The sequence below is a fragment of the Pogoniulus pusillus genome, chromosome 7 (genome assembly GCF_015220805.1).
Source record: "Pogoniulus pusillus isolate bPogPus1 chromosome 7, bPogPus1.pri, whole genome shotgun sequence".
NCBI classification, from domain to species: domain Eukaryota; kingdom Metazoa; phylum Chordata; class Aves; order Piciformes; family Lybiidae; genus Pogoniulus; species Pogoniulus pusillus.
The window spans coordinates 7,475,704-7,502,834 of NC_087270.1; the positions used below are offsets into that span (position 1 = coordinate 7,475,704).

The 27,131-nt window shown below is 40.0% G+C and overlaps 1 protein-coding gene across 1 annotated transcript in view; it reads left to right on the forward strand.

The window, feature by feature from the left end:
- The window catches only part of COL21A1 (collagen type XXI alpha 1 chain), a 110,193-nt gene that overhangs the window by 62,887 nt on the left and 20,175 nt on the right, over window positions 1-27,131 (forward strand). The window contains exons 12-19 of the mRNA XM_064146744.1: window positions 2,292-2,354; window positions 10,339-10,392; window positions 11,289-11,342; window positions 14,137-14,190; window positions 15,109-15,162; window positions 17,709-17,762; window positions 17,841-17,894; window positions 18,863-18,916. Of these exons, the coding sequence (XP_064002814.1) occupies window positions 2,292-2,354; window positions 10,339-10,392; window positions 11,289-11,342; window positions 14,137-14,190; window positions 15,109-15,162; window positions 17,709-17,762; window positions 17,841-17,894; window positions 18,863-18,916 (441 nt within the window). The remainder of the gene's footprint in view (window positions 1-2,291; window positions 2,355-10,338; window positions 10,393-11,288; window positions 11,343-14,136; window positions 14,191-15,108; window positions 15,163-17,708; window positions 17,763-17,840; window positions 17,895-18,862; window positions 18,917-27,131) is intronic.

Consider the following 27,131-nt stretch of genomic DNA (forward strand, 5'->3'; position numbering starts at 1 on the left):
AATTTATAAAGACAAGTTACTTTTTTGACTTAAAGGCATATTATTTTATAGTTTAGATAGTACATTCAAAAGCTTATCTCAAACATGAACTTCTTGACTTGGGACAATAGTAATTCTGGACAGTCTGTTATTCATTTTGCAAATGATAACTGTTATGCTTTTATAAATAGATGCTAGATCCTTTTCCATTAGGTTTATCACTACATTTACATGGTTTACACGTGAAATTTTCAGTCACACTGGATGCTGTTTTCATATTTCCCTTCTAAGATATTTCCTGTTTATAACAATTCTCAGTTTATCAATGATTCAGACTGAAGAAAGCAATGCATGCTCAACACTTCTGTAGAAGCAAAATGACTTTGCAGAGCAAATCAAATTGGGTTTTGCTGGCCTTAAGTCAAGTCTGTGAAATAAATGGAGAACTTTAATGCACTATAGGAGTATATGGTTTGTAGAGAGCTTCTGCTTTCTCAGCACAAACATCAAGCCTGAGGAATCAACTTTGCCTTTAACAGAATCAACTTTATCACAGTATCGCCAAGGTTGGAAGAGACCTCATAGATCATCAAGTCCAACCCTTTACCACAGAGCTCAAGGCTAGACCATGGCACCAAGTGCCACGTCCAATCCTGCCTTGAACAGCTCCAGGGACGGCGACTCCACCACCTCCCCGGGCAGCCCATTCCAGTGTCCAATGACTCTCTCAGGGAAGAACTTTCTCCTCACCTCAAGCCTAAATTTCCCCTGGCACAGCTTGAGGCTGTGTCCTCTGGTTCTGGTGCTGGCTGCCTGAGAGAAGAGAGCAACCTCCTCCTGGCTACAACCTCCCCTCAGGTAGTTGTAAACAGCAATGAGGTCTCCCCTGAGCCTCCTCTTCTCCAGGCTAAACAATCCCAGCTCCCTCAGCCTCTCCTCGTAGGGCTTGTGCTTGAGGCCTCTCACCAGCCTCGTTGCCCTTCTCTGGACACATTCCAGCACCTCAACATCTCTCTTGAATTGAGGAGCCCAGAACTGGACACAGCACTCAAGGCGTGGTCTAACTTTGCCTTTAACGGAATTGACTTTTCCTTTAATATGGTCATAAGGGAGGTTATCAAAATAATTTCAGAGGCCTTATAAAAAGAAATCTAAAAAAGTATATAGTTTTAGACAGCAATAAGTGGGAGGAGAGGAGTTTAAGAGATTATAATTTTGGCTCCTGTATTTCCTTTTTTTTTTTTTTTTTTGCTTTAAGAACTGGGCTCTGCCAAGGCAGATAAGAGTTTTCTTCAGAGTGGAACTACTAGATTAGTAAGGGTTTAATAGAGATTTTTTTTCATCTATTTGAGGAAAAGTATTTTTATTTCTGTCCATTAAGATGTTAAAAAGCTTCCAGCCAGGAAGAAACAGACCTGGGGTACTGGTAGATAGTAGGCTGAAGATGAGGCAGCAGTGTGTCCAGGTGGCCAAGAGAGCCAATGGCATCCTGGCCTGCATCAGGAACAGTGTGGCCAGTAGGACGAGGGAGGTTATTTTGCCCCTATACTCAACACTGGTCAGGCCACACCTTGAGTGCTGTGTCCAGTTCTGGGCTCCTCAATTCAAGAGAGATGTTGAGGTGCTGCAACATGTCCAGAGAAGAGCAACAAGGCTGGTGAAGGGCCTGGAACACAAACCCTGTGAGGAGAGGCTGAGGGAGCTGGGGGTGTGCAGCCTGGAGAAGAGGAGGCTCAGGGGGGACCTCACTGCTGTCTACAACTACCTGAAGGGAGGCTGTAGCCAGGTGGGGTTGGTGTCTGCTCCTGGGCAACCAGCAACAGAACAAGGGGACACAGTCTCAAGTTGTGCTGGGGGAAGTGTAGGCTGGATGTTAGGAGGAAGTTGTTGGCAGAGAGAGTGATTGGCATTGGAATGGGCTGCCCAGGGAGGTGGTGGAGTCACCATCCCTGGAGGTGCTGAAGAAAAGCCTGGCTGAGGCACTTAGTGCCATGGTCTAGTTGACTGTCTAGGGCTGGGTGCTAGGTTGGACTGGATGATCTTGGAGGTCTCTTCCAAGCTGCTTGATTCTATGACAGCAATTGAGATAATGGGCCAAACCTGTGCAATAACTGAGCGTGGGATCATTTCTCCAAGTCCTGCACAAGAAACTGGGAAGAATTTTTCCAGAGAGGGGATTACAAGATCAATAACCTTCAATAGTAGGGCTTTCAGACACTATTCTGTGGAATGTGTTAGGGCTAAGGTTGCCCATTGCTAATTTTAAAATGCTCTTTCATGTATTTTGTGTGCTAACATTTGGCTTTCCATAGGGTGACCCAGGGCAGCCCGGGAATCATGGTTATCCTGGTCAGCCTGGTCCAGATGGTAAGCCTGTGAGTACTAAAAACTTAGTCATCTATTGCAAATGCAAAACTAGCAGGAGAGAAAACATGTACCTCTTATACCAGATTTTCATATTTATTTGATATTCTTCTCCATTCCTTGAAACTAAAAACCTGTGTGTTTTGATCTAGGGATTGCTTCTTGTGTGCAAGCTTGGTTCATTTAATTTCTTTTTAGGCTATCTCAAGTAGTCCATCAAAATATGTAGGTATGCATATGCCATGTTAAAAATAGAGGCATTTTGCAGTTCTAGGCATTGTTGTAAACCATACATTTTTCTCTTACCCTAGATACTACTTTTTAACCTTGCATTCCATTAGTATGTATGATAAAGACTGGAAGAAAATAAATGAATAACATATGTCCCTAAAAAGAAAAAGGACAGATTTGTCCAAGGCTCATGTGGTCTTCATGGTTAACATTTTGGATTGTAAGAACAGCAAATACAAATGTAAAAGTAGTCTAAAGCTTCTTTTAAAACTATATTAGATCTCAAATCTGTGTATGGAATTCTCAAAGATACTGACAGCCAAGCTTCTCCCTTGAGTAAGTTTTTGTTAACAGGCTGCAGTCTGTGCATCACTAGTGCAGAGTGAATGTGCCTTTGGTGTTTTAAGGCAGGCCAAAACTGGGAGACTTGACCACCTATGTTTCTTTTCTAAGAATATGGCTTCTGTCATTGCTTACATTTATTAGAAGGTATTTTATTCATAGTAAAAAACCCCAACGAGCCAACCAACCAACTGAAAAAAACCACAAAAGGTGAGAGTTAAGGATAAAATGACAGAAACTTAAAATTACTTCTGAAACAAGCATGATTTCTCTGCTTGGATAGCAAAAGCAGAAAGAGTGCACACACAAACCTGAAATTATTAGATCATTGTAGCTTTTCATTCTAATTATGAGGATTAAATTCTACAATAGAGTCCTTAGGTTGTAATGTTATTTTGAGGTGTTTGGAAGAGAAGGTAAGCATCGTGTTGTGAAATCCACAGGAAATACAGTTAGGGAGGAGTCTCAAATACTATTGAGTATAGAAATAATATGTCCCAAAACATTAGAAAACATCCATGGGTGAGTGCAGAGAAGACAAAGCCATGTGTGAAAGAAACATTGGATTATGGAGAACTAGTAGTCTGTGGGTTTAACTGAGATTTAGAAGGGATATTAAGGATTTTTGTGCCAATTTGGTCCACAGTCTGCCAACTAGATAGATTTCAGTGAAGAGCAGCAAAGGACTGGGCTGGAACTTTTCAGTTTCAATGTTTTAGTAATTCTTTCTGTGCTGTGGAAAGGTTCATGTAGCTAATCATGAGTCTTTCCCAAATCTGCCCTCGCTTATCAATTTTAGTACCTCTAGCATAATATTCATACTGAAGCCATCAACTTTGATGGCTTCATAAAAACACCTAACGTTCCATTTTGGTTAAGAATTTTTAACACCAGTAATGCCTTTCATTTCTATGCCAGCCAAAGACAGAAACAATGAGTCTGATATTTATTTGGAAGTGTGTATGCTGCAAGGGTAGTAAATCTTAGCAGTTGAAAAAGGAAGCTCCATGTTGCATAGTAGGAAACATTCACATTTCTCCTATTTTGTTGCTTGGTGACATGTTGGGCTTTTCTTCTGGATAGTAACTTGTTCCTTTTGCTGTGGTGTTTCTTTTTGGAAGCTGAGTTGGTTTGACAGAAAAAAGATAGGCACTGAAAATGAGAAGTACAACTGCTTATAAAAATGGAAGATTCATTGCTTTAAATTATGGGACTATGTTGAAAACCAGCCTGGTAACCATGTCTTGTATAGACAGGTATATAAACCTGTCCCACCTACATGGGAAAAGGTGTCCATCACATTTTGACCATCTTAACATATAAGAGATTAACAAAAGTATCCCAATTAGAAGAGAATCAGAAAGTCCTGCTTAAGGAGAAATTCTACCTTTTTGCCAAAATGAACTTCCTAAGCTCTTTCAATTGCTTGCAGTAAAATCCCATAGCTTTATTAATGGACTAAGTCTTTTTTGAGATGTCAGCTGTAGACTTCTGCACGTGTTCTTTGTCAGGACATAAATGCTGGACTAATTAAAAGGAGTGCTCAATTGTCTGCAGCTGCAGCCAGTACATTAATGTTCCTTATAGTAGGTTCTTCAGAGCTTTCCAGGCTAGGTTTTAGCTATGAACAAGGGGAGAGCTTTCAGATATGCTGTGCAGGAAAAGATATTCCTCTGTGTCGCTTTTCCTTTCTGTTTTATTTACTTATTTACTAATACAACTTGCACATTTTCCACGCTGTCAGTGATTTCCCTTGTTTGCTGTGTCTTTGCTCGTAGGAATCTTTTTAGCTCTATCACCCAGGGAACTCTGAAAAGCAAGCTCTTAATTCAAACAGCACAATAGGCTTACAGGTAGTTGTGTAGTCAGTGTTGTTTAACCAGATCACTTTTGCATGCAAAACTTTTCCTGGAAAGTCAGTCTTTTCTGTTCCCAAACACATTTTTTATGTTCTCTAAAGTTATTCCAGTCTGCCTATCTGGTATTCATTTTCTTGTAACAGTGTAGCTGGTCAACAAAATATTTCTTCTCTTGAGAAAGATTTTAAGCATGCATTTATATTGCTATGTGTGGCTGTTTTTTTAAAGTGAAACATCAAAGAACATTTAGTTTATTGTTGTAATAATTAAATTTAGTTTTAGCCCATAAACATTCAAAACAGTTCTCATTAATATCTTCAGTATTACCAGCAAATAATAATTCACCTGGTGATACCTAGTAAAATTGTTTATTTTAATACTTGAGTATGTGCATATAAACCTGACTCATTTTCATTCATGCTTTAATTATTTTTTTAATGGTATTGTTTATGGATTATTTGTTTTTTCCCTTTAATTCCCACCTCTTTATTTTCCATATTCACATATGATAAAATAACTGGAGAAAAGCACAAAAAATGAGAAGCATAATATGTAAATTTTTTTTTCCCCCATGAAAAATGTCATTTGGGAGTTGGAATGATTAAACTGTCTTGTCAGGAGGAATCGTACTGCTAAATAAGCACAAGGATAAAATTATTATTCCAATCTTAATTGGAACTCCTTTCAATGGGCATTATTAATCAAAAAGAAGCAGCTGATGTGGTTGCTTGCCTTGAGAGTGCCCAGCAGCCTGACGGTGTGGTGACGAAGCTGTTTTTCATTCCAAAAGATGCTTCGTACGTACTGGGAGAAACCTCAAGTTAAGGGGAAAAATAAATGCACAGTTTATGCATTGATCACTTTTGTTTGATAGAGGTGACAGTTGTTGGTCTACCAAAAGAAATGTAAGAATACACTTATTTGTCAGTTTTGAACCTTAGACCACATGGCTGGTGAAACTAGACAATTGTTCAGTGTTCCATCTAGTTCCGTTCATGGAAGTTTGGAACCACCTATCTTGTGTTGATGGTGTCCACAAACAATTAGCAGTTTAAAAGTTATTTAGTGAACCTGACTTTACAGATACAACATTCATAAGATATGAAGAGCTGCCCTTAAGTAATTTCTGATTATTCCAGTGTTACTTTTTGTAAAGTTATTGGCCATTATCACAGTGATACTATCGAGAGTTTAATATTCAGTGACCAACTAAAGGCACAATGGCAATGGCCAGCGATTTCAATAGTCCTTTTGTGATAAAAATGGGTAATAATTTCATGTGTGCTTGGACTTAGTTGTGCTTTTGGAGGGTTTGCCTGGGGATTTATGTTTGTGTAAACTCTGCAGTTTCTTTTCTCAGGAAACTTTCCAGAGACACAGTTGATAATTCAGCTGTAAAATGCTGCTCCCACTTCCAGAAAAAATACATAATCTTAAGTAACAGTGTGACCTTGTTACTCTTAGAGGAAATACATTTGCTCCATTCTGACCATCTCATACCAGCATGTAATGGCTTCACTGAGACTTACTGCTTTAGTTATCAGTGTGATCTAATCATAGAATAGTGAGGGTTGGAAGGGAGTTCTGGAGATCATCTAGTCCAACCCTCCTGCTGAAGCAGGTTCACATAGAGCAGACTGAACAGAAAATGCTGGATCTGCCCTTTATTTTTATGTTTTGGCATGTGCAGACAGTGAGACTTAACTCCAGAGACAATTCTGGTAGCCTGCAGAAACAGATGTCATAAGAAATCCTTCCACAGGGATGCATTATTTAACAGAGGGAGGGGAGAGAAGATGACACTTGTTCTGAGCTTCCCAGTTCTTCGCTTAAGAGAGTCCTAGAGTAAGGCATGACTTCTAAAAAAGTCCTTCTGGAGAAGAGCAGCTGATACATCTACATCTCTAAAGGGGCAGGAAAAGGAGGAGCACTAGGTGAATGGGTACAGACATGGTAAGATGTTACAGAAAATTGGTTGCTATTAAGGTGAAAAAAAAAAAACCTCCTTGAGAAAAGGGCAAGGGAGGACCTGAGGCAAAAACATTAGATGATAATAAACCACTTCTCAGAGAAAGGCTTCATTTAAATACTTCAAACAGTTACTAGTGTTTTCAGGGAGGGAGAAGGTCATAGCATGACTGCAAATTTGGGTATAGGCCTATATACATGTTTGAATAGCTGTAAGAATTTCTGTCCTTTAAGATGTAATATATTTAATGAAAAAAGTTTGAGCACTTCTAAGGCTTTAGATAATTGTGCTTAGTCTACTAAAGATTTTCTGCAAGAGAACTCTGCAAGAGGTCCACAGACCTCACTTAGTCAAATTTTTCTTTCTCACTTTAGTTTTCTGATGCTTACTCACATCACCCTAAAGAGTTCTATTTACTTAGTGTTTGCAGTCCTTAAATATCTTTACACTGTTAGTGTTGATCCTTGGTTATTTCCTAGTCAAGTTGTACATTTTTGCTTCTTCCTCTCTTTCCCAAGTAGTCCTGTTGGTCATGGCTTTGTCATTTATGTCGTTCAGCTGTTGGGTATAGTAATATTAAATGTTGGAGTGGTACAGCTATTGGAATTTGATACACTGGAACATAAGCCATGGGCAGGTGAGAGTGCACGAGCTCAGTAAGTGCTGAGTTGAGATAAAATAGAAGGTTGGAATGACCTTAGAGAATGGTGTAACAAATACAAACAAATGTAAGGCTGGAGCCTGTGGTTTTCTCCTATCTCTGCTTAGACACAATGTGGATGTTGTTGAGAGAATATGATGTATGTCTATGCTAATTAGTATGTAATTTCTAACCCAAATACATGTAACCAATTTCAGTTTAATACAATTTGTAGCCTTCAGATGAAAGGTATAGAAACACATGTTTGGAATGCAATAAATGGATTGGAATCGCTTGCATCAGGCATTCGCCCCATCTCTTCTTCTGATGCCTATGGTACTGAAGCCTGTGGCATTCAGTGATTCCAAAAGCTTTTGGGTAAGGAAGTGTGCAGTGTAGTTGTCATTGCCTTTTCAGTACACCCTCTATTTTTATTATTTAGCATTTGTCTAATGTGATGTGGACTCTTGTCCTTTAGGCATGCAAGTGTGTTAAAGATAAACTTCTGAATGTGACTCTGCTGTCGCATCTAAAAAGTCTTTGGAGTCAACACTTGTCATATGACCTACTTGCTAAGGTTTTTTTCCCTTACAGGTTAACTTTCTTTTTCTGACAGGGCTCCTAATTCACTTGCAAAGACAGTATTGCTAATTTGCTGGTGTCCTTTATGTAAGTTCTTTGGCTTAAGAAGTCTGTTCAACTTTCCTTCTTAGAATTCTTTGTAAATTAGTGCTGTTTTCTTTCAATTCCAAAGTTCCATTTTATCTGTGACTTTTTAAAATACCCAGCCATCTGGTACAAAACCACCTCAGTATCTTGCTATTTATGACTTTACAGATATTCAGGCACTGGAGATTTAGCAATACAAACAACAAATTGAACGTGAGATTTTCCTTAATCCTCATTTCAGTGGCACTGGTGTAAAATAATGAATGAGGATATAAACCAGGTACTGTGGAGTGGTGCTAACTGACAACACTTGATAGGTGGGACCCAGTTTAGGACACCTAGCTGTAGTGTTTCCTGTGTGCAGAGACACTGGGTGTCTAAATTAATGCATTTGTTAACAGATGCTAAGAGGTGTTCTTATGCTCTAAGATATTTTCTCTGCTTCAAATGGATGAATGCCTTCCAAGTGTTTTGTACCATTATCTTCTAACACTCAGGGAATGTCTAGGGAATGTTGACAGGAATGTCTAGACAGCTATATTCAAAACCAAGCATCAAATTCAGGGTTAGCATAATATCTTTCACACCATTTGTGTGTCTTCTGCAAGCTTGTGAGACAAGACCAAATCAAAATAAAAGGAATTCTCTTTTGGTAGCAAATTCAGTGCTTTCACCTTGTTTGACAGTGAACATGTCTGTGTCAATTGAGAAGGGAATTTTCACTTCTTTCCATTTACATAAAATATTAGCTACAGCACAGCTGTTCCTGGAGCAGATGTATGTCCATCACGTATGTACTCCTACTGCAGGCTTTGATGTTAGGGAAAGAGGACTTGAGCTGACATAAGTGCCAAAAAATTGTAGGCGTTCACATACAGATTCTGTACTGGGAAATGAGGTTCTCTGCAAGTCAGTTTTAGTTATTTATAGGCAGTTTCTTTTAACTTGTCCAAACAACTGCTACCTTACTTGTGCCACGCAGTGATTCTTATTTTTGTGACTTTCTGTGCATTTCCTTTGGAATCTTTAGTTTCACCTCTCCATTAAACAAACACAATGACTATGTGTTTGATTTGCTTCAAAATCACATTGCAAGATCCAGCTCTCTGAAAACCTTTCTGCCACCCTCCATTCATATTGTGAGTTGTCCTCCTCGACTTCTTGTGCTACTCAGAAGGGAAGGGAGGTGAAGTTGCATTTTTGAGATCTAAAAAATTGAAATAAAAATTTATTTATATAGAATTGTATAGAAAGTCAGGCAATTTTTAGTTGCTTTTAGTTTTGGGGTTTCTTTTTGAGGGGCAATGAAAGGGTAAACTTTTAAAGGCCTTTTTTTTTCCTTAGTGAATTGTTTCAGTTACCAAGGAGGGCCTTTAAGTAATCAGGGAATGCTGCACCTCCTACAGTTAAAGCTGATTTTGCTAAAACTGCCTTGAGCACTGAAAGTGAAATGCTTGATAAAGGATCCATGTATGACAGAGACCTAGAATTCTGTTTACTTCTATACTAAACATTACCAGCTGTCTCTTTGGGCATCTGCTCAAATAGCTTTTGGGAAGAGGGCACAGCAAGGACTTTTGTATCTAACTCAGCAAATAATTTTAGCTGTTTCTTATTCCCAGGAAACTCTGACTGATTTAAATAAGAAATCAGGCATACAAATTATCTTGCATGAATTGAAAAGGTTTTGTGTTAGCTCTTTTTTTTTACCAGTGTTGAAATCTCCCCATTAAATTTTGTACTGAAACTCATTTGAAAATAGAAATATTAGTTCTTACAGCTCAAATCAAGATCTAAATTTGGCTATTTGCAATTGGGTAGTATATTTTGGAGACTTATCAAATTTAGTTTGGGCTGCCTGTTAAAGTGTCTGAGACAACATCAAACTTTTATTGGACAATTTCTGGTCTTGTTTTGTATATTTTCTCAAAAAAAAAAAAAAAAAGACAAACCCAACCAACCAAAAATATTCTTAGCAGCTCATTTTTTCCATTGGAATAGACAATATTTGTTGCATTCTCACTTAATGGTTCTGAAAGAATGGATTGTAGCATGCAGTCTGGAAGCTGCAAAAATCAGATGCAGAGATGAAAGCTTCTGAAAGCTGAAATCTAAATCTCAGGGGTATGACTGTGACAGCAGTTACTAAAATTTGTGACCTAAACTGACAGAGTTGTGGCAACAGTTCCCCAGTATCCAGGAGGACTGTTCTTTACTAAACAGGTGTTTGTGAATTTGTAACTATCCATTATAAAGAGTCACAAGTCCTGGTTTCTTTTCCTTAGGGATATCAGGGATCAGCAGGAACTCCAGGTGTCCCAGGATCTCCAGGGGTTCAAGTAAGTTTCCATTCCATTCCTTGAATTTGAAAATTTGAGACAAATCTCACCAACTTTCTCCCAGTATCCGTTGCTTGGCACTCGGCTACGAGGTGTGGGGAGTGAAAAGAGCTCAAAGGATGGCATGAACTCAGGGGCCATCCTTGGGGGAGTTGCTTTGGAATTCATGTGACTTTGGGATTTGTAGGTAAGCTGGTGATTAGAATGTAGATCTTATGGTTGCTGGGTAAGGCCTGGAGGAGCAGAACTCAGCTGGGGCTATAGACATTTTCATCCTGATCCAGAAGTCAAACAATATTTCCTTCTATGTTTTTTATGACTCAGTAACAGTGATCTAAGTCTTGTCATGGTGATCACTCAAAAGAATGTTCCAGATAAAGCCCAGGATGATAGAGAATTCATATTCTTATTTCATTAGTATAGTAGCCCTTAATGGGGCAGTTAATGGAAACTAATGCTGTATTTTACTTGTGGCATGATCCTGTCAGACTGCATAATCAGGGACTTAGTAATTTGTTGAATTAAATATCTGACACCATGCTGGGACCAAGAGCAAGCCTTTAACGTGACCTATGTGAAGGCTGTCTGATAGACATTTGAAAGGAACAGGACATCTCTGGACTGGTAGAGGCTGTGGTGTCTTTTTGTCCTGAGTTGGTCCTTCCTTACAAGAGAAGAATTGTTTTAATGTTCCCCAGTCATGTGTGATGATAGTGTGCCATATTCATACATGTCCAATGCATTTCATGCTTGGTATTGCTTTTCTATCCAGTTAAGAAAATATGATAAGGCAGTTGATACATCAGTTTGTGGGTCATGCTGTATTACATTCCTGTGTTTATTTTGTATTAGATTTTACTAATATTGAGGTGGATTTAATTTTTTTTCTCTTTTAGGGACCTCGTGGCTTACCAGGTATCAAGGGAGAGCCAGGGAAAGATGGGGCTAAGGTAAAAAAAAAAAACTAATAAGGGGTGGTAGATAAAATTTTACTCTTAACATCTGTAATTTTTGTTTGTAGAATTCATGCTATCAATATTTTCACATGAGGCTTCTGTGGGAATTGTTTGCTAAAAGGTAATAAAGAAGGAATAAGAATCCTAAATTTAGAGTGTAACTTCAGTTCTAAATCTGGTCTGCTTTATTTTATGTAGGCTTTAGCACTGCCAGCAACACCTTTATTGCACTGAATAATTTATCTTTAGAAAGCATGTTTAAATCTGGGTACCTGGAAACACAATATAGATATCTGTTGGATATCTGTTGTTTCTTTCTAACTCTTTTCACTTTAATTGAACATACAGGCAAGCGAGGTAGGAATTTTTTTGGAAGCCACTTTTAATCAGAATACATTGGCTGATTGAAACCAAAGCTTTTTAATTTTGTTTGCCTTTTTTGTTACTTCTAGCTGAGGTGTAGCCAGAAGCTTGGAGCTGCAGACAAATGTAGAAGCTTATATATAACTCTTCTGGTAATCAGCATGAACTCAAATCTCCATCTCCTGTATACACAGTGAATAAACTAGCCTTTACTTATTGGCAGCTCTCACTGATAGGTAAAGATCCATGCCCACATGTATTTACATATTTCCCATCACACTTCTGCCCCATGTTTAGTAAAGTTCTAAGTTCTTTGTGATAGAGTCATATTTTGTTTTCAGTGGAGCAGATTTCTCATTGCATAATTAGAGCTGAAAAATGTGCTTATGTGTCCTGTGCTTAGTGTTCTTAAATTTACCTAATGGATCAGTCAGTGCAGAAGGGCCACATGTGGAAAGTGCAATCCTGATGATGAAAAATACTCTACTCTTGGTCATGCAGGGTTGTAACAGATAGAATATTTCCTAATGTTCAGTCCAGCCTCGTTTAAAATGTGCCAAGAAATAGGGCTTCCACCGCTGTTTTAGAGCACTTCTTCCACTATAAAAGATCTTGCCATTAGAATTTTTTTCCTGATGATTCAGTCCAATTTTTGTCTCTTAATTTTGTTGTTACTTGTAAAGTTTCTCTAGCAACTAATTTAAAACTGTTTCCAGTGCCAAATGTTTTAGTTTATCCAATAATTGAGTCACTACTTCTGGCCAGAGGGCAAGGCTCTATTCTTAGAATCATAGAATCAAGCAGGTTGGAAGAGACCTCCAAGATCATCCAGGCCAACCTAGCACCCAGCCCTAGCCAGTCAACCAGGCCACGGCACTAAGTGCCTCATCCACGCTTTGCTTGAACACCTCCAGGGATGGTGACTCCACCACCTCCCTGGGCAGCCCATTCCAATGCCAATCACTGTCTCTGCCAACAACTTCCTCCTAACATCCAGCCTAGACTTCCCCCAGCACAACTTGAGACTGTGTCCCCGTGTTCTATTGCTGGTTGCCTGGGAGAAGAGACCAACCCCCACCTGGCTACAGCCTCCCTTCAGGTAGTTGTAGACAGCAATGAGGTCCCCCCTGAGCCTCCTCTTCTCCAGGCTAAACAACCCCCAGCTCCCTCAGCCTCTCCTCGTAGGGCTTGTGCCTGAGCATAGTTTACTCTTACTCCTTTATGACTGAATTGTATTAAACAGATTGAAATATATTACTCAGTATAAACTTTGATATTGATAGAGAGAAAACATTGTCATTGTCCAAAATCATAATGGTGATTGGCTCTTTGTCCTGAGTGAAGTAGATCCTGTCTACTGAAGCAAGCAACTAGCTTGGTTTTGTTGTTTCAGGTAGTATCAGATTATAATACATCCTTTTCTTGTGATTGCTCTTGGGAGCTTACAGACAAATTGTCAGATAAGTGTCTTGGAGTTCCTGATATCTGACACTTGTGAGGACAATAAAAAGAGCTCATGTTTTTGTCTTGTGTTTTCTATTCCCCTTATCCGGATTCATTCTATCACTGAAGTGAGAATTTCCTTGTCAAAATGTCAACGTTATTAGTGTGTTGTGAGCTCATTTTGTTTATTTTTGTCCTGGGTTAGGGTGGATCCCTCCCCTGGTAGAATAAACTCATTACAACATGGATTTTTGGAAAGTCAGGAAAAATGAAATTGTATTTCTTATAGTCTAAATATAACAGTATGAGGAGAATAAACTACTACAGAAATATAATAACCTTAAGGAAGATGGGGAAGGGCTCAAGCGGCAGCAAAAGCTGCAGAGCCAAAACAGTAGTGGGGGAAGATAGCAGCCAGTGCAGCAGAAGCAGCAAGGAGAAGATCCACGCTGTGCTTCCAGACATAAAGCTCTTGATGCTCCAATGAAACTATCTTATCCATCATTGCCATGATGTGGCCTATGCCTAGAATGTTCACCTCTCCACTCAGAGCTTACACTTCTAAGTTTCTCTGTTCTGATATATATATATTTAATATCTGAGCTAGAAATCTAGCTGAAATGGCCACAATTTTTTAGAGAAAGTACTTAATACCTTCTTTTTTAATGCTTCACTCAGCCAAAGCAAGCTGATGAGAAATTTGACAGGGTTAGTAGGTCTTTGATATTTTCAGTAAGATATAGTGGCAAAACTATCCTGGATATAGGAGATTTCCTTATTCTTTGGGAATTAAGAATGGATGGTAAGATTATCAGAGTATTGGACCATCAGCCAGCATACCCATGTTATTTAGCTGATATGGCAAAATATAGCATTATTGTTGATCATTGAGAACATAAATGTTGTTATACTATATTTCTGCTTATTATACTACATTGCTTTATGTTAGATAAAAGGATTAAACACATGTTTGCTCTTTTAGGGTGACAGTGGGCTACCTGGTTTTCCTGGATTACATGGGATGCCAGCACCAAAGGTTGAAGTTAAATATTTCTTATTACAATATTCATGTATTTCAGCTTCTTTTAAAGGGAAGATGAGATTGTTTACACTATTATGTCATTGCATTTGGTGACCTACATGAAATCAATAGATATGAAGCTGAAGCTAAGGGAAGGTACATGCCATGAGATTTCATTAAGCAAGGGAAACTTTGTTTTGTTCTGTGGGATTATATGTTAATTATTTTGAACTTGGGTTTTACTGCTACTTAGCACCTTCTTAACACAATTAATCAAAGAATCATAGAATCAACCAGGTTGGAAGAGACCTCCAAGATCATCCAGTCCAACCTAGCACCCAGCCCTAGCCAGTCATCTAGATCATGGCACTAAGTGCCTCAGCCAATCTTTTCTTGAACACCTCCAGGGACAGTGACTCCACCACCTCCTTGGTCATAAAATTATATAATTATATCATTTTCTTGAGTTAACTCATTTTAAGTGGCAGTATTTTGAAGGGTAATTCTGGTCTAACCCTATGAGTTTGTTTCATATATATATTCCCCCAAAACATCATTTGTAGCTCTTTTGTGCTAGTACTCGACTGAATTTACTTAGTTTTTCCAAAATTGTGTTTTTAAACTTTTCAACTAAGGTCTTCAGAGGAGTGCAGCACATTTCAAAGAGCTGAATTTTCACCTAAGTGCCTATTTATACTGAGTGCTTTCCATTGGAAATAGAGGCATTAAGTCTGGGAGCAGCAGATTGTCTCCCCAGCAGTGTTGGACATTCTGGGCTTCCCCTCTAGAAGACTTAGAAAGTTTAAGATTTGCTTTTAGTGTCTTTAGCATATTTTTTATATCAAGTAGAGCTCTTTGTCTGCTATGTATTTGTACATGTATATAAGTACTTCCATTTCTAAACTTTAACTTATTTACATACATTGTGTCTAGGGAGAAAGGGGTCCTAAAGGAGATCAAGGAGTGCCAGGAATATATGGCAAAAAGGCAAGTAAATCTGGAATCATAAAATGGTATTGCTATCTATGGTGGGGGGATCTTGGCTGGCTGACTGCCTGTATGTCGTCCCCAGCCACTTCCTAATTTCCCCTTCTGAAAAGCAGAGGGGTAGAAAAGCTAGTAGGTCCGTATAAGGAGAAGGGAGATCATCTCCCATTCACTGCTGTAGGCCAAACAGACTCAACTTGGGGAAAATGAATTTAATTTATTGCCAAATTGTCAAAGGCAGCCACTGAATGAATGACAGATACTCTCTATTAACTCCTGTCCCTTCCCAAAGGGAAGAAAAATGAGAGTAAGGGAGAGACATTTAAGAACTAGAGAATTAAAACTACTTTAATGAAAAATTATAACAACAAAATAAAATATAGAGAAGTTCAAAACTACTATCAAACCCAACCCCCCTCATGGCAATTTTGTCACCATCAACACTGATGCTGTGGCAGATGTCCCAGACAGGACCCAGCAGTAGATTGGAACCAGTTCCAGGAGACAGATTCTGGAACTGGATTCAGGAATGCATGGATTGGGACTGAAGCAAAATGGACAGAGTCCTCTCTTGGATGGTGGACATTGAAGAAGAGAATTTGATGCATGGGATCCCTCAGCTTTATACTGAATATAGAATGGAATCCTTGTTGGTCAGTTTAGGGTCACCCTGAACTGTCTGCTCCTTCCTGCAGATAGAACCTTTTACACCTCACCCCTAGCATGGTATGCAAGACCTTGGCCTCAATACCAATCTTTGGTACTAACTAGAAACATCAAGTGTTATCACTTGTAGAACCAGACACTGTCAGTGAAAACATGCTGTTAACTGCAGGAAGTGCAGCTACTTTGAAAAGACTCAGCTTAAAAGTGAAATTGCTGAATTAGTTCTGGCCTAACTAAAACCAGGACACAACTAAAATAGATTTTGGTAGTGACAAAAAAGACAAAGCCTGAAACACCATCCTCCAAACCTGTCTGCAGTTGACTGTGTCTCCTCACAGAGGCAGCCCTTGCAGCCCTTGCTGCCAGCATCTGGGCACTGTCATCCAGTCCTATACAATTTATATTTCTATACTTGGTGCAATGATAGAGAATTTAGTTCTGCAGTCCTAGCTCAGAAAAAAATCCACTGAAGTTCCTGAATATACTTGTTAAGCAATATCAAACTCATGCTCAGCATAGCTGGATATTTGAAGTCTCTTCATCCTTCTGTTAAAATTCATTTTAGCATAACACAAAATGCTTATAAATACATTTTTTAAAGTATGTCTACACCTTTAATGTGGAGTATAGGTAATACTTTTATTGCAAAGAAGCCTGTACTTTTTACATAGCAATGTACATGAACCATACAGATGAATGGGAGAGAAGGAGAGGAGGAAGGAGTGAGAGGAGACAAGCACTCGAATGGAGTGAGGCTGACAGTGGCCTGCAAGAGAGATGTTGTTTTAATCCATAACTCATATAAAGCAGCATATGTTTCTGTGTAAATATTTCTATTATAGAGAACATATTTTGTTCATCCAGTGTTAACAATTTTCTTCCTGTGTTTATTGTTCTAGACTTTTAAGCAATTTGAAAGAGAGCCTGTGTTCACATTTCTGTATTTTGGAGCATATTTGTGTTTCTGTAACAGAGGGTAGAATCATCATAGAATCAAGCAGGTTGGAAGAGACCTCCAAGATCATCCAGGCCAACCTAGCACCCAGCCCCAGCCAGTCAACTAGACCATGGCACTAAGTGCCTCAGCCAGGCTTTTCTTGAACATCTCCAGGGATGGTGCCTCCACCACCTCCCTGGGCAGCCCATTCCAATGCCAATCACTGTCTCTGCCAACAACTTCCTCCTAACATCCAGCCTAGACTTCCCCTGGCCCAACTTGAGACTGTGTCCCCTTGTTCTGTTTCTGGTCACATGGGAGAAGAGACCAACCCCCACCTGGCTACAGCCTCCCTTCAGGTAGTTGTAGACAGCAATGAGGTGCCCCCGAGCCGCCTCTTCACTAGGCTAAACAACCCCAGCTCCCCCAAACGTCATAGGGTTTGTGTTCCAGGCCCCTCACCAGCTTCGTTGCCTGTCTCTGGATGCCTTCCAGCACCTCAACATCTCTCTTGAATTGAGGAGCCCAGAACTGGACACAGCACTCAAAGTGTGGCCTGAGCAGTGCTGAGTACAGGGGCAGAATAACCTCCCATGTCCTACTGGCCACACTGTTCCTGATGCAGGCCAGGATGCCATTGGCTCTCTTGGCCACCTGGGCACACTGCTGGCTCATCTTTAGTCTACTCTCTACCAGTACCCCCAGGTCCCTTTCCTCCTGGCTGCTCTCCAGCCACTCAGTCCCCAGCCTGTAGCCCTGCTTGGGGTTGTTGAGGCCAAAGTGCAGAACCCTGCACTTGGCCTTGTAATTCTGAATTGACTTGTGGTAAGAAAGAACCAGATCATTTTCCAAATAAGATGTAACATACATGAATTGTAGATTAAATATACTGAATTTCTAGGATAAATGTTGAGCATAACTTTTCATTTGCTGTATTTCCCAGGGTTCAAAAGGAGAAAAAGGTGATCCAGGGTTCCCAGGAATGCCTGGGCGATCCGTAAGTATTGTGAGAACGATTTGCCTTTAGCTTTTGCTTGTTAATTGGCCAACAGATGACTGTTAACCCTTTCCACAGGGAGACCCTGGCAGAAGTGGGAAAGATGGATTACCTGGAAGTCCTGGTTTCAAGGTATGTACAAATATATATGAATATCTTGCCAAAGTCTTCAGAAGCTTTGCTATTGGTCTAACCTGAGAGAAGAGAGCAACCTCCTCCTGGCTACAACCACCCTTCAGGCAGTTGGAGACAGCAACAAGGTCTTCCCTGAGCCTACTCCTCTCCAGGCTAAACAATCCTAGCTCCCTCAGCCTCTCCTCATAGGGCTTGTGCTCAAGGCCTTTCACCAGCTTCATTGCCCTTCTCTGTAGATGTTCAAGCATCTCAATGTCCTTCTTAAATTGAGGGGCCCAGAACTGAACACAGTACTCAAGGTGCAGTCTAACCAGTGCAGAGTACAGGGGCAGAATGACCTCCCTGCTCCTGCTGGCCACACCATTCCTGATGCAGGCCAGGATGCCACTGGCTCTCTTGGCCACCTGGGCACATTGCTGGCTCATGTTCAGGCGAGTATCAATCAGCACCCCCAGGTCCCTTTCTGTTTGGCTGCTCTCCAGCCACTCTGACCCCAGGCTGTATCTCTGCATGGGGTTGCTGTGGCCAAAGTGCAGCACCCTGCACTTGGAGCTATTGAACCCCATCCCACTGGACTCTGCCCATCTGTCCAGGCAGTTAAGGTCCCGCTGCAGAGCCCTTCTGCCTTCCAACTCAGTCACATCTGCCCCTAGCTTAGTGTCATCTGCAAACTTGCTGATGACTGACTCGATTCAAGCCCCAATTGTCTCACCCTCATATGTTTTTTGCAAGCTGTTTGACAACTGTGTATTGAATGCAGCATGGAGTATCAGACTGACAATGCTTCTTAAGGTGTTTGAAAATGTTTAAAGAGGTCTTTGTTTGATGAAGCCTTGATTATGTGTGTTGGTTTTACATTTGAATTACATTAAAGATAATAATTCACTATTGGAAACAATTGTTTTTATCATGCAAATGAATGGGTGGTTTGTTTGCTTGTTTTTAATGTATTTTTTATTCTAAAGGGAGAAGTTGGACAGCCTGGATCTCCAGGCCTGGAAGGACATCGGGGAGAGCCTGTAAGTGATTAAATTGCTGACACATTATTAAGTTAATGAATGTTGTATTTCCTGGTTTATGTTGATTTGAATTGGTTAAAGTGCCTGGTTTTGTAAAAATGTTTGTTGGGGTTTTTTTTCCATTTTCTGGTGTTTGTCTTTAAATTTGGGTTTTTGTAAAAGACACAAACAAGCCTTTAAATTCTAAGATGTCTTCTTAAGTGTACTCCTTTTAAATGCCAACTTGTAAATATATGTTACAGAATTGTCTCATTATCAGCTTTATTCCTATCGATGGAATGTTATGACTAGACATAGAATCATAGGATTGTTTTGGTTGGGAAAGACTTCTAAGATTATTGAGTCCAACCATTGTCCTAACAACACCACATTCATTAAACCATGTCCCAGACTGACATGTCCACATGGTTCTTGAACACCTCCAGGGATGATGACTCCACCATCTCGCTGAGCAACCTATTCCAATGCCTGAACACTCTTTCACTAAAAAATTGTTCCTAATATGCAATCTGAACCTCCCCTGGCACAATTTCAGGCCATTTCCTCTTACTGTGTTACCTGATACTAGGGAGAAAAGACTGACTCTCATCTTGTTACAACCTCCATGTGTGATGATTTGGGTGTTCCCCACCCCCCCACACTTTAGAAATCACCCAGACTAGACTCAGCCAGCTCTGGAAATATGAATGAAGCTTATTATTTACAGCTGGCACAATATACAAGCAGATATTTACAGTGTATACAGTTACATACAGAAATAGACAAGGGAAAAGGGAATACAGAAACACAACAGCCCTCCCAGAAACCTGAGTCCCCAGGAGGGGCTCCCAACTGTCCCCTCACCTTCCCCCTACTGCTCTCAACCTTACCCCAGTCCCAAGGAAGAATGAAGGTTCAGCCAAAGGGTTAAGAAGCAAAGTGGATTAGCCCAAAATGGAGGGGGAGGTTAGAGATGCAGCTCAGTCAGCAGCCCCAACGAGAGCGGGTATCTAATGTTTTTATTTCTCTTTCCTATACCTCAGCAAGATTGTGAGCAAAGTAGACATCACCATTGTTTTCTTTCCACAGCCTGTAACCTAGTTCTTCTCACCAAAACATTCTCACTAGCTTCAAACCAGCACACCATATTATTCCATACTTGTTAATTGCTCTTGTAAAGTTGATTTTTTCACTGTCTACCTCCTCTCTCCTTTATCCAGTTTACACCGTCTGTACTACTCTGTTCTTGCCTAGCTGGGGAACATGCTGCTGCTGCTGCATTTTTGTCCTGCGTGTTTCCAATTACATTGTTTCTCTCCTGGTGTTTGTGCAACTCCTCAGGGCAGTGCATTTTTCCTTCTCTTTGTATGTTATAGCTAGGCTTTGTCCTCCTTGTTTCCTTTTTTTAGCTCTTTAAGGCCACCAGCCTTTTCTTGAAGTGAAGAAAACCAAGGCGGCCACGAGGTGAGAGCAAGCAAGCTGTCTTGAAACCATCAGTAATTCTTCTGCAGGCCAGGGGCAGTAAATGGTGCTCAGTTGGTGGAACATTGCCTTCCAAACTGATTACATTCTGATACAGATTTTTAACTGTGAGGTACGTAGATACGGTATTGTAGTACTGAACCTAACAAGAGCCAGAATATGGCATGTGGTATTGAATCTGGTGGAGAATTTGGATAACTAGAGTGGAAATAACACTCTCAGATGAAAATTTATCAAGCTCTTTGTGATGGTGTGGGTGTTCCCTGCCCCCCCCACACTTTAGAAATCACCCAGACTAGACTCAGCCAGCTCTGGAAATTGAATGACGCTTACATTTACAGCTAGCACAACATACAAGCAGATATTTACAGTCTATACAGTCATAGACAGAAATAGACAAGGGAAAAGGGAATACAGAAACACAACAGCCCTCCCAGAAACCTGAGTCTCCAGGAGGGGCTCCCAACCACTCTTCCACCTTCTCCCACCCCTCTCTACCTTACCCCAGATGTTGCCTTGTGCACAAGGAAGAATGGAGGGTCAGCCAGGGGGATTAGGAAGCAGGTGGATTCATCAGGTTAGTTTAGAGAGAGAAGAAGTGCAGCCCACAGCCTGAACAGAGAGCGACTACCTTATCCATGTTTGGATTCTTGCTCTTATACCTCTCGGCAAGCCTATGAGTGAAGTAGATATCACCATTGTTTCCCTTTCACAGCCTGTGATCTAGTTCTCAACAAAACATTCCAGCTAGCTTCAAACTAGCACACTCTTTAATTTTTGTTTTTATATATGTTCACCAGGCCATCATAAAACATTGTGCAAGACACTGAGCAGTCATTCATAAGAGACTTTCTTCCTGCTCAGCTGTCTTAAGTGAAGAACAAATAACTTGTCACTTGGCTTTATGTCACCTTCTATTTATGTCCTAAATAACTGTGAGATGTATTAACCTTTTACAGTTTATCGTATTGGTGCCATGGTCTAGTTGACTGGCTAGGGCTGGGTGCTAGGTTGGACTGGATGATCTTGGAGGTCTCTTCCAACTTGCTTGATTCTATGATTCTATATCTTCAGATGTAAGGAAGACAAACTGAATCTCAATTAAAAAGAAGTGAAGAGATATTGTATAATGTTAATTAGTGGGCTGTAACAAATGTCTTGGTATAATAACAAGACTTCAGTTATTGTCCCTAGCCTTGCTTTGTCTCTTATGATTTTTAGGAAAAAAGTTAGTGATTGTGATTTTTTAAAATATTTGTTCTTTAAATTAGCCTAAAAAATAGGGTGTAGATTGCATTTGTGACCCAGAGAAAAGTAGCTTTTTAATACTTGAACAGCTCTCTTTCTGATTTCATACATTTGGTTACATTTGACCTCTGCCTAGTAAAGAAATACATTTTGGTTTAGAGTTAACATAAACACTTCACAATATAATATTTTAAACTGGACTTATAAACTCATCATTGAAGTCCCACACTTTCGTTTTAAAGAAGAATGAAATTGCAGGTTTAAGATGTTAAATTCACTCTGAAGCCTTTTAATGTCATAATAAAATTTTATAGAGGAAGACTTCCAATATACAAACAACTACAGAAGATTTAGAGTCCTCACAAGGCGAGCAGATTGCACTATATGTTTCATTTATAGTCAGCAGAGAGCCTTCTAAAGAGCACAAGGTCTATGTACTGACCTGGAAATTGCCCCAAGGCACCAGTAGGAAATGTAGGACACCTAGTCATGCATGCTTGCCTGCTTCTATTGCTGGTGTAGCACCAGACCACATGTGCAGACACGATGTTCTCACTTATTTAGAGCATGGAGGAGGAGCAAAGGGTAGGAGCAACAGCTTTGTGGAAGAAATGTGAGCTTAGGCTGTTGAAAAGCTAAGCTATCCTCAGCCATGGGACATGTGGGCTACTCTATTTGGGTAGAGGGTAGCTGGCTTCCATCCAATGACAATGAGCTGGATTGTGGGGACTGAGAGATGTCTTGTGCAACTTACTGCTTCTGTTGTTCCTTCAGTGTGTGTTTGACAGACAATCTTCAAGCACCTCCTCTCTGCTCCTCTTCTGTGCAATTCATTTGTGATCTTCTCTTGTAGGATACCCTGAGCACTAATGTAGGAGAGAGGAGCTGAACTCTGCTGGGCTCTCTCTGTGGTAGCCAAATAGGCTGCTTAAGCTCAACAGAGGCCTTGGATAATAGTGGTGAAACTGTCTGACTCCATATTAACCAGCCACATGCAACTGTGGCTCGTCAGCAGGTTGCATGGATACCCCATCCACCCAGTGAAACACACATGCAAACAGTCTTTATTTCTTCTGTTCAGCACATCAGTGTTAGACATAGACTAATCTGTTAAGCTGCTCTTTTTCACACCCCTCCCCCCCCCCCCCCTTTTTGCTTTAGCAAATCTGAAGAGTATGGTTACAAAATTAGTGCATCTTGAGACCATGTCTGAGGGGCAACTGCCTGAGATAGAGAGCACAGCTGAAATGAGCTCCCAGTGCCTGCAGCATCTGAGAGGTGTGGTTGTTTTCTGGTATATTAGTCGTAGGAATCCCCAAATTTATGAACAGGAAAAAGTAGGTTGTAAAGTTAAGTAAAGAATTCCAAGTGCTGTGATTATTTTCCTTCAGTGGTAACATTTGGAGCTTAAGTTAGTCAGACTATCCCAAGCCCACCCACTGTGTATGGACAGATTAATTTGGCAATAGCTTGTAATGAAGCTCATTTTGCTGATGACAAAAATAGGCAATACTGTCACTGAAGTAGTTTAATGACTAGTCATCTATCTTATTGATGGCAGGCTGTTGTGATAAATACCCTAAAGGAGAGAGTAAATTGGGATTTGTTTGAGCTTATTTGCAGCCTGGCTGTCCTTTTTAACATAGGTTGAGTTTTGTCAGTTTGATTCCATAAAAGCTGTGTTAGACTTCTTCTTGCATTTAAAATCATGCAGATGGGAACTCTAAATTGAGTGCTTGTAGGAAAAGCTGGTCATAGAATCATAGAATCAAGCAGGTTGGAAGAGACCTCCAGGATCATCCAGACCAACCTAGCACCCAGCCCTATCCAATCAACTAGACCATGGCACTAAGTGCCTCATCCAGGCTTTGCTTCAACACCTTCAGGGATGGTGACTCCACCATCTCCCTGGGCAGCCCATTCCAATGCCAATCACTCTCTCTGCCAACAACTTCCTCCTAACATCCAGCCTAGACTTCCCCTGGCACAACTTGAGACTGTGTCCCCTTGTTCTGTTGGCCTGCATGATCTTGGAGGTCTCTTCCAACCTGCTTGATTCTATGATTGATGATTCTGTGATCACTTTTTGGTGTAACAGTAATATAGAATGTGATTTGAATGTTAGTAGTATGGCTCAAGAACAAATTCCTATATGTATTCAAATCCATAGAGCACAGGGAAAGGATGTTTCTTGGTATGAATTGTGTCTCTGTTAATGTTCATGGTAGAACATAATCCAAAGAAGAGATATCTGAATGCATTTAAGACATCTGCTGAATACTTCTATCTTCTTTTCCTAATATGCTATAGAGACCAGGAATTTGCGTTTGGATTTATGGCTTAGGGAAATACCTGCTGGATTTTCCAGTGACTCTGGAGACCAAACAGAAATTTCCCTCAACTGCTTGCTATACTGTATATGCTATATCAAGCAAACAATGGCTGTAGGCATTGAAAGAAGACAACACTGAGAAAGCAGGAGCTGTAACTAATTATTATTACAGGTAGTTTAATTTACACATTGCTTTTCTATTCTGTGCTTCATAAACTGACAGAATGTTAGGGGTTGGAGGTGACCTTGAAAGATCATCTATTCCAATCCACCTGCCACAGCAGGATCCTATAGAGTAGAACACATTGGAATGCATCCAGGTATTTTTGAATATGTCTAGAGGAGACTCCACACCCCCCCCATGGCAGCTTGTTCCAGTGTTCCATCACCTTCACAGTGAAAAATTTTTTTCCTCATGTTTACATGGAATTTCTTCTGCCTCAACTTGCACTCATTGCTCTTTGTTCTGTCATTGGGCATCACTGTGAGAAGCCTGAGTCCATCCTCTTGGCCCTCACTTTTTACATATTTATTAATGTGTTTATGGTGAGTTCCTTAACCACAAGCAGGAGGATTAGCACAATGGAGTTTGGCTATCCTTCTGATTCAACTTCAACAGTGTAGTAACAGGGTAGCCAGTTTTTTTGCTACCCTTCATACTTCAACACATAAAATGAGTCAGAGAAAAGATTTGTGCCTATGTCCACAGAAGGTCTGAGTTACAGCCTCTTTGAAAACTCTGGTCAGTGTGATGATAGGAAGCAGTCTAGCTTAACTTCTTCAGGGCTCCAAGTGCTGCATCTGAGCATCTAGTTTACAGACTACTCTGATAATAATCTAGAATGGTTTTAATTTCACTTCACATAGTCAAGTAGACATATTTAGTCTTTCTCTGTCTTGTGGTTCTGCTCTGATAGGAAACTGATGTGTTGCCTATCATGAAATACTTGTCTCAAGTAGGAGAAGTAGTTTTCTTCTGAAGTTGCCTCCTTTTTAATTGAATCAGCTATTTCAGATTTTTAGATTAAAGTTAATTGGATTAACCCCTTTCAGAAAATGTGAGAGAGAAAACCAAGCAAATTTAAAGCATTGCTCTCTTTCTGTTTTTATTTTTTGTTCAAAGTGTTAGGTAGGATATCTGGTTTCTTATTGTGCTTTTTTCCATGTGTCCTTCATGAGCAATAGCATTGTATTATTTTTGTACAGTCATGCAAATTATTCAAGATAATACTTAGTAATGCAGAAAGAGAAAACCACCCACAGAGGTTTGACAGGTTTGGTACTCGCATTATTTTGTAAGGTATTTACAAGAAATAGTGACACCTGTTTCAGCCTGTGGCAGGATGCACACAGTTTTCATTTTCTATTAGTATTTCCACCTCTCAAATTACTATTTTCCAAGGTCTGTGTTGTTGGCAATGCAACAGGGGTCACTGTGTTCCACATCTAACATACGTGTATTCTATTTTTTTTAAAGTGATCTGCCAAAAAAACGTGTTTGCAAACTCTGATCTTGTAACTGCAAAGATCTTGGTAATGCTTTTTCCTTTCCTAAATTTAATTTAAAGCTGCTGTGCTGTTCTGGTCGATGCTTATTATGTCTGTGAGAATATTTATTCATGTTTACCCCATTTTCTATTGTCATCAGCTCCAGTTAGTAGTAGCAGATGCAGCCTCAGAAAATTTCTTTTCAATAGATTGTGCTACTTCCCTCAGTAGAACATTTTACCTGTTATCCAAATTGGGTTTGTGTCTTCCATTCTATTAGGATTATCAAGCATTTGCTGCAGTCTTTTTAAAACTATCTTGGCTGTTGTATTTTATCACAGGATCACAGGATGTTAGGGGTTGGAAGGCACCCAAGGAGATCATTGAGTCCAACCACCCTGCCAGAGCAGGACAATCCTATCTAACACAGATCACAGAGGAACACATCCAGACATGCCTGGAAAGTCTCCAGAGAAGGAGACTCCACGACCTCTCTGGGCAGCCTGTTCCAGTGCTCTGTGACCCTTACAGTAAAGTTTCCCCTTGTGTTGAGGTGGAACCTCTTTTGCTGTAACTTACACCCATTGCTCCTTGTCCTATCCCAGGGAGCAGTGAGCAGAGCCTGTCCCTCTCTCCTGGCAGCCTTCAGATACTTATAAACATTTATCAAATCCCCTCTAAGTCTTCTTTTCTCCAGAGTAAGCAGCCCCAGGTCCCTCAGCCTCTCCTCATAAGCCATGCCCTCCTGTCCCCTAATCATCCTCGTACCCCTCCGCTGGACCCTCATAGACATGTTTTTAAACCAAGGAATTAGGTTTACTAGGCTACCTTGCTGGCTTTAAATTTAATGTGATTATAGCCCTTGCTGATTAAGGCTTAAATAATATTACAGACTTTTAAAGGGTAAGGAAAGAGTTCCCATTTAAAGGAACATTTGAGAGAAAGGAGGGAGGCATTTGAATGAAATGAAGGCAATTGTGAAAGTCAGACTGATGATGCTGGAAGAACTGAGACAGCGTAACTCAATAAACTTCATTTTGACATATGAGGAAGCATTGAGTAAACCTGACAAGAAATTTGATGTGAAAGAAGAAGGGGAATAAGTTAATTAATTCAGAAGGGTTAAGTGGTCCAACTCACGTGAGGACAGAAATGAATGGAAATGTTATCCTATGTTTTATAGATATTATAATTGCATATATATTAAATACAAACTACATAAAGGAAGTTTTATGGAAAGATAGAATAATTACAATCTCTTTTTCTTATTTCGTATGAACAAAATCTTCCTTGATAGGTTTACAAAGGATGTCCCCAAAAGACAATTTTTTTTTGAGGCTGGTGAATCATGAATTATTCCATAGCATTGATTCTGTTACTCCTGGTGGGTGGCAGTTTTCCCATCTGTAGTAGTTCCAAACATTGTGTTTCCCTTGGTGGCAGAAAAAGTGCATGATGAATCTGTTTCATATTAAATTTTGATTAAACACAGACATTTGTGATAAATTTAGTTGCAATATACTCTTCACAAAAGTTATAATTTATCTTATGAACAGGGTACAAGTATTTGCTTCACCTTATGCTTTAAAGTAAGAATACATTATTTGACAATTAGAGGCAGTTTTCTTTGAACTTAACTTCCCACTAAAAGCACCTCATGGTGTAAAAAAATACCCAAAACTTATA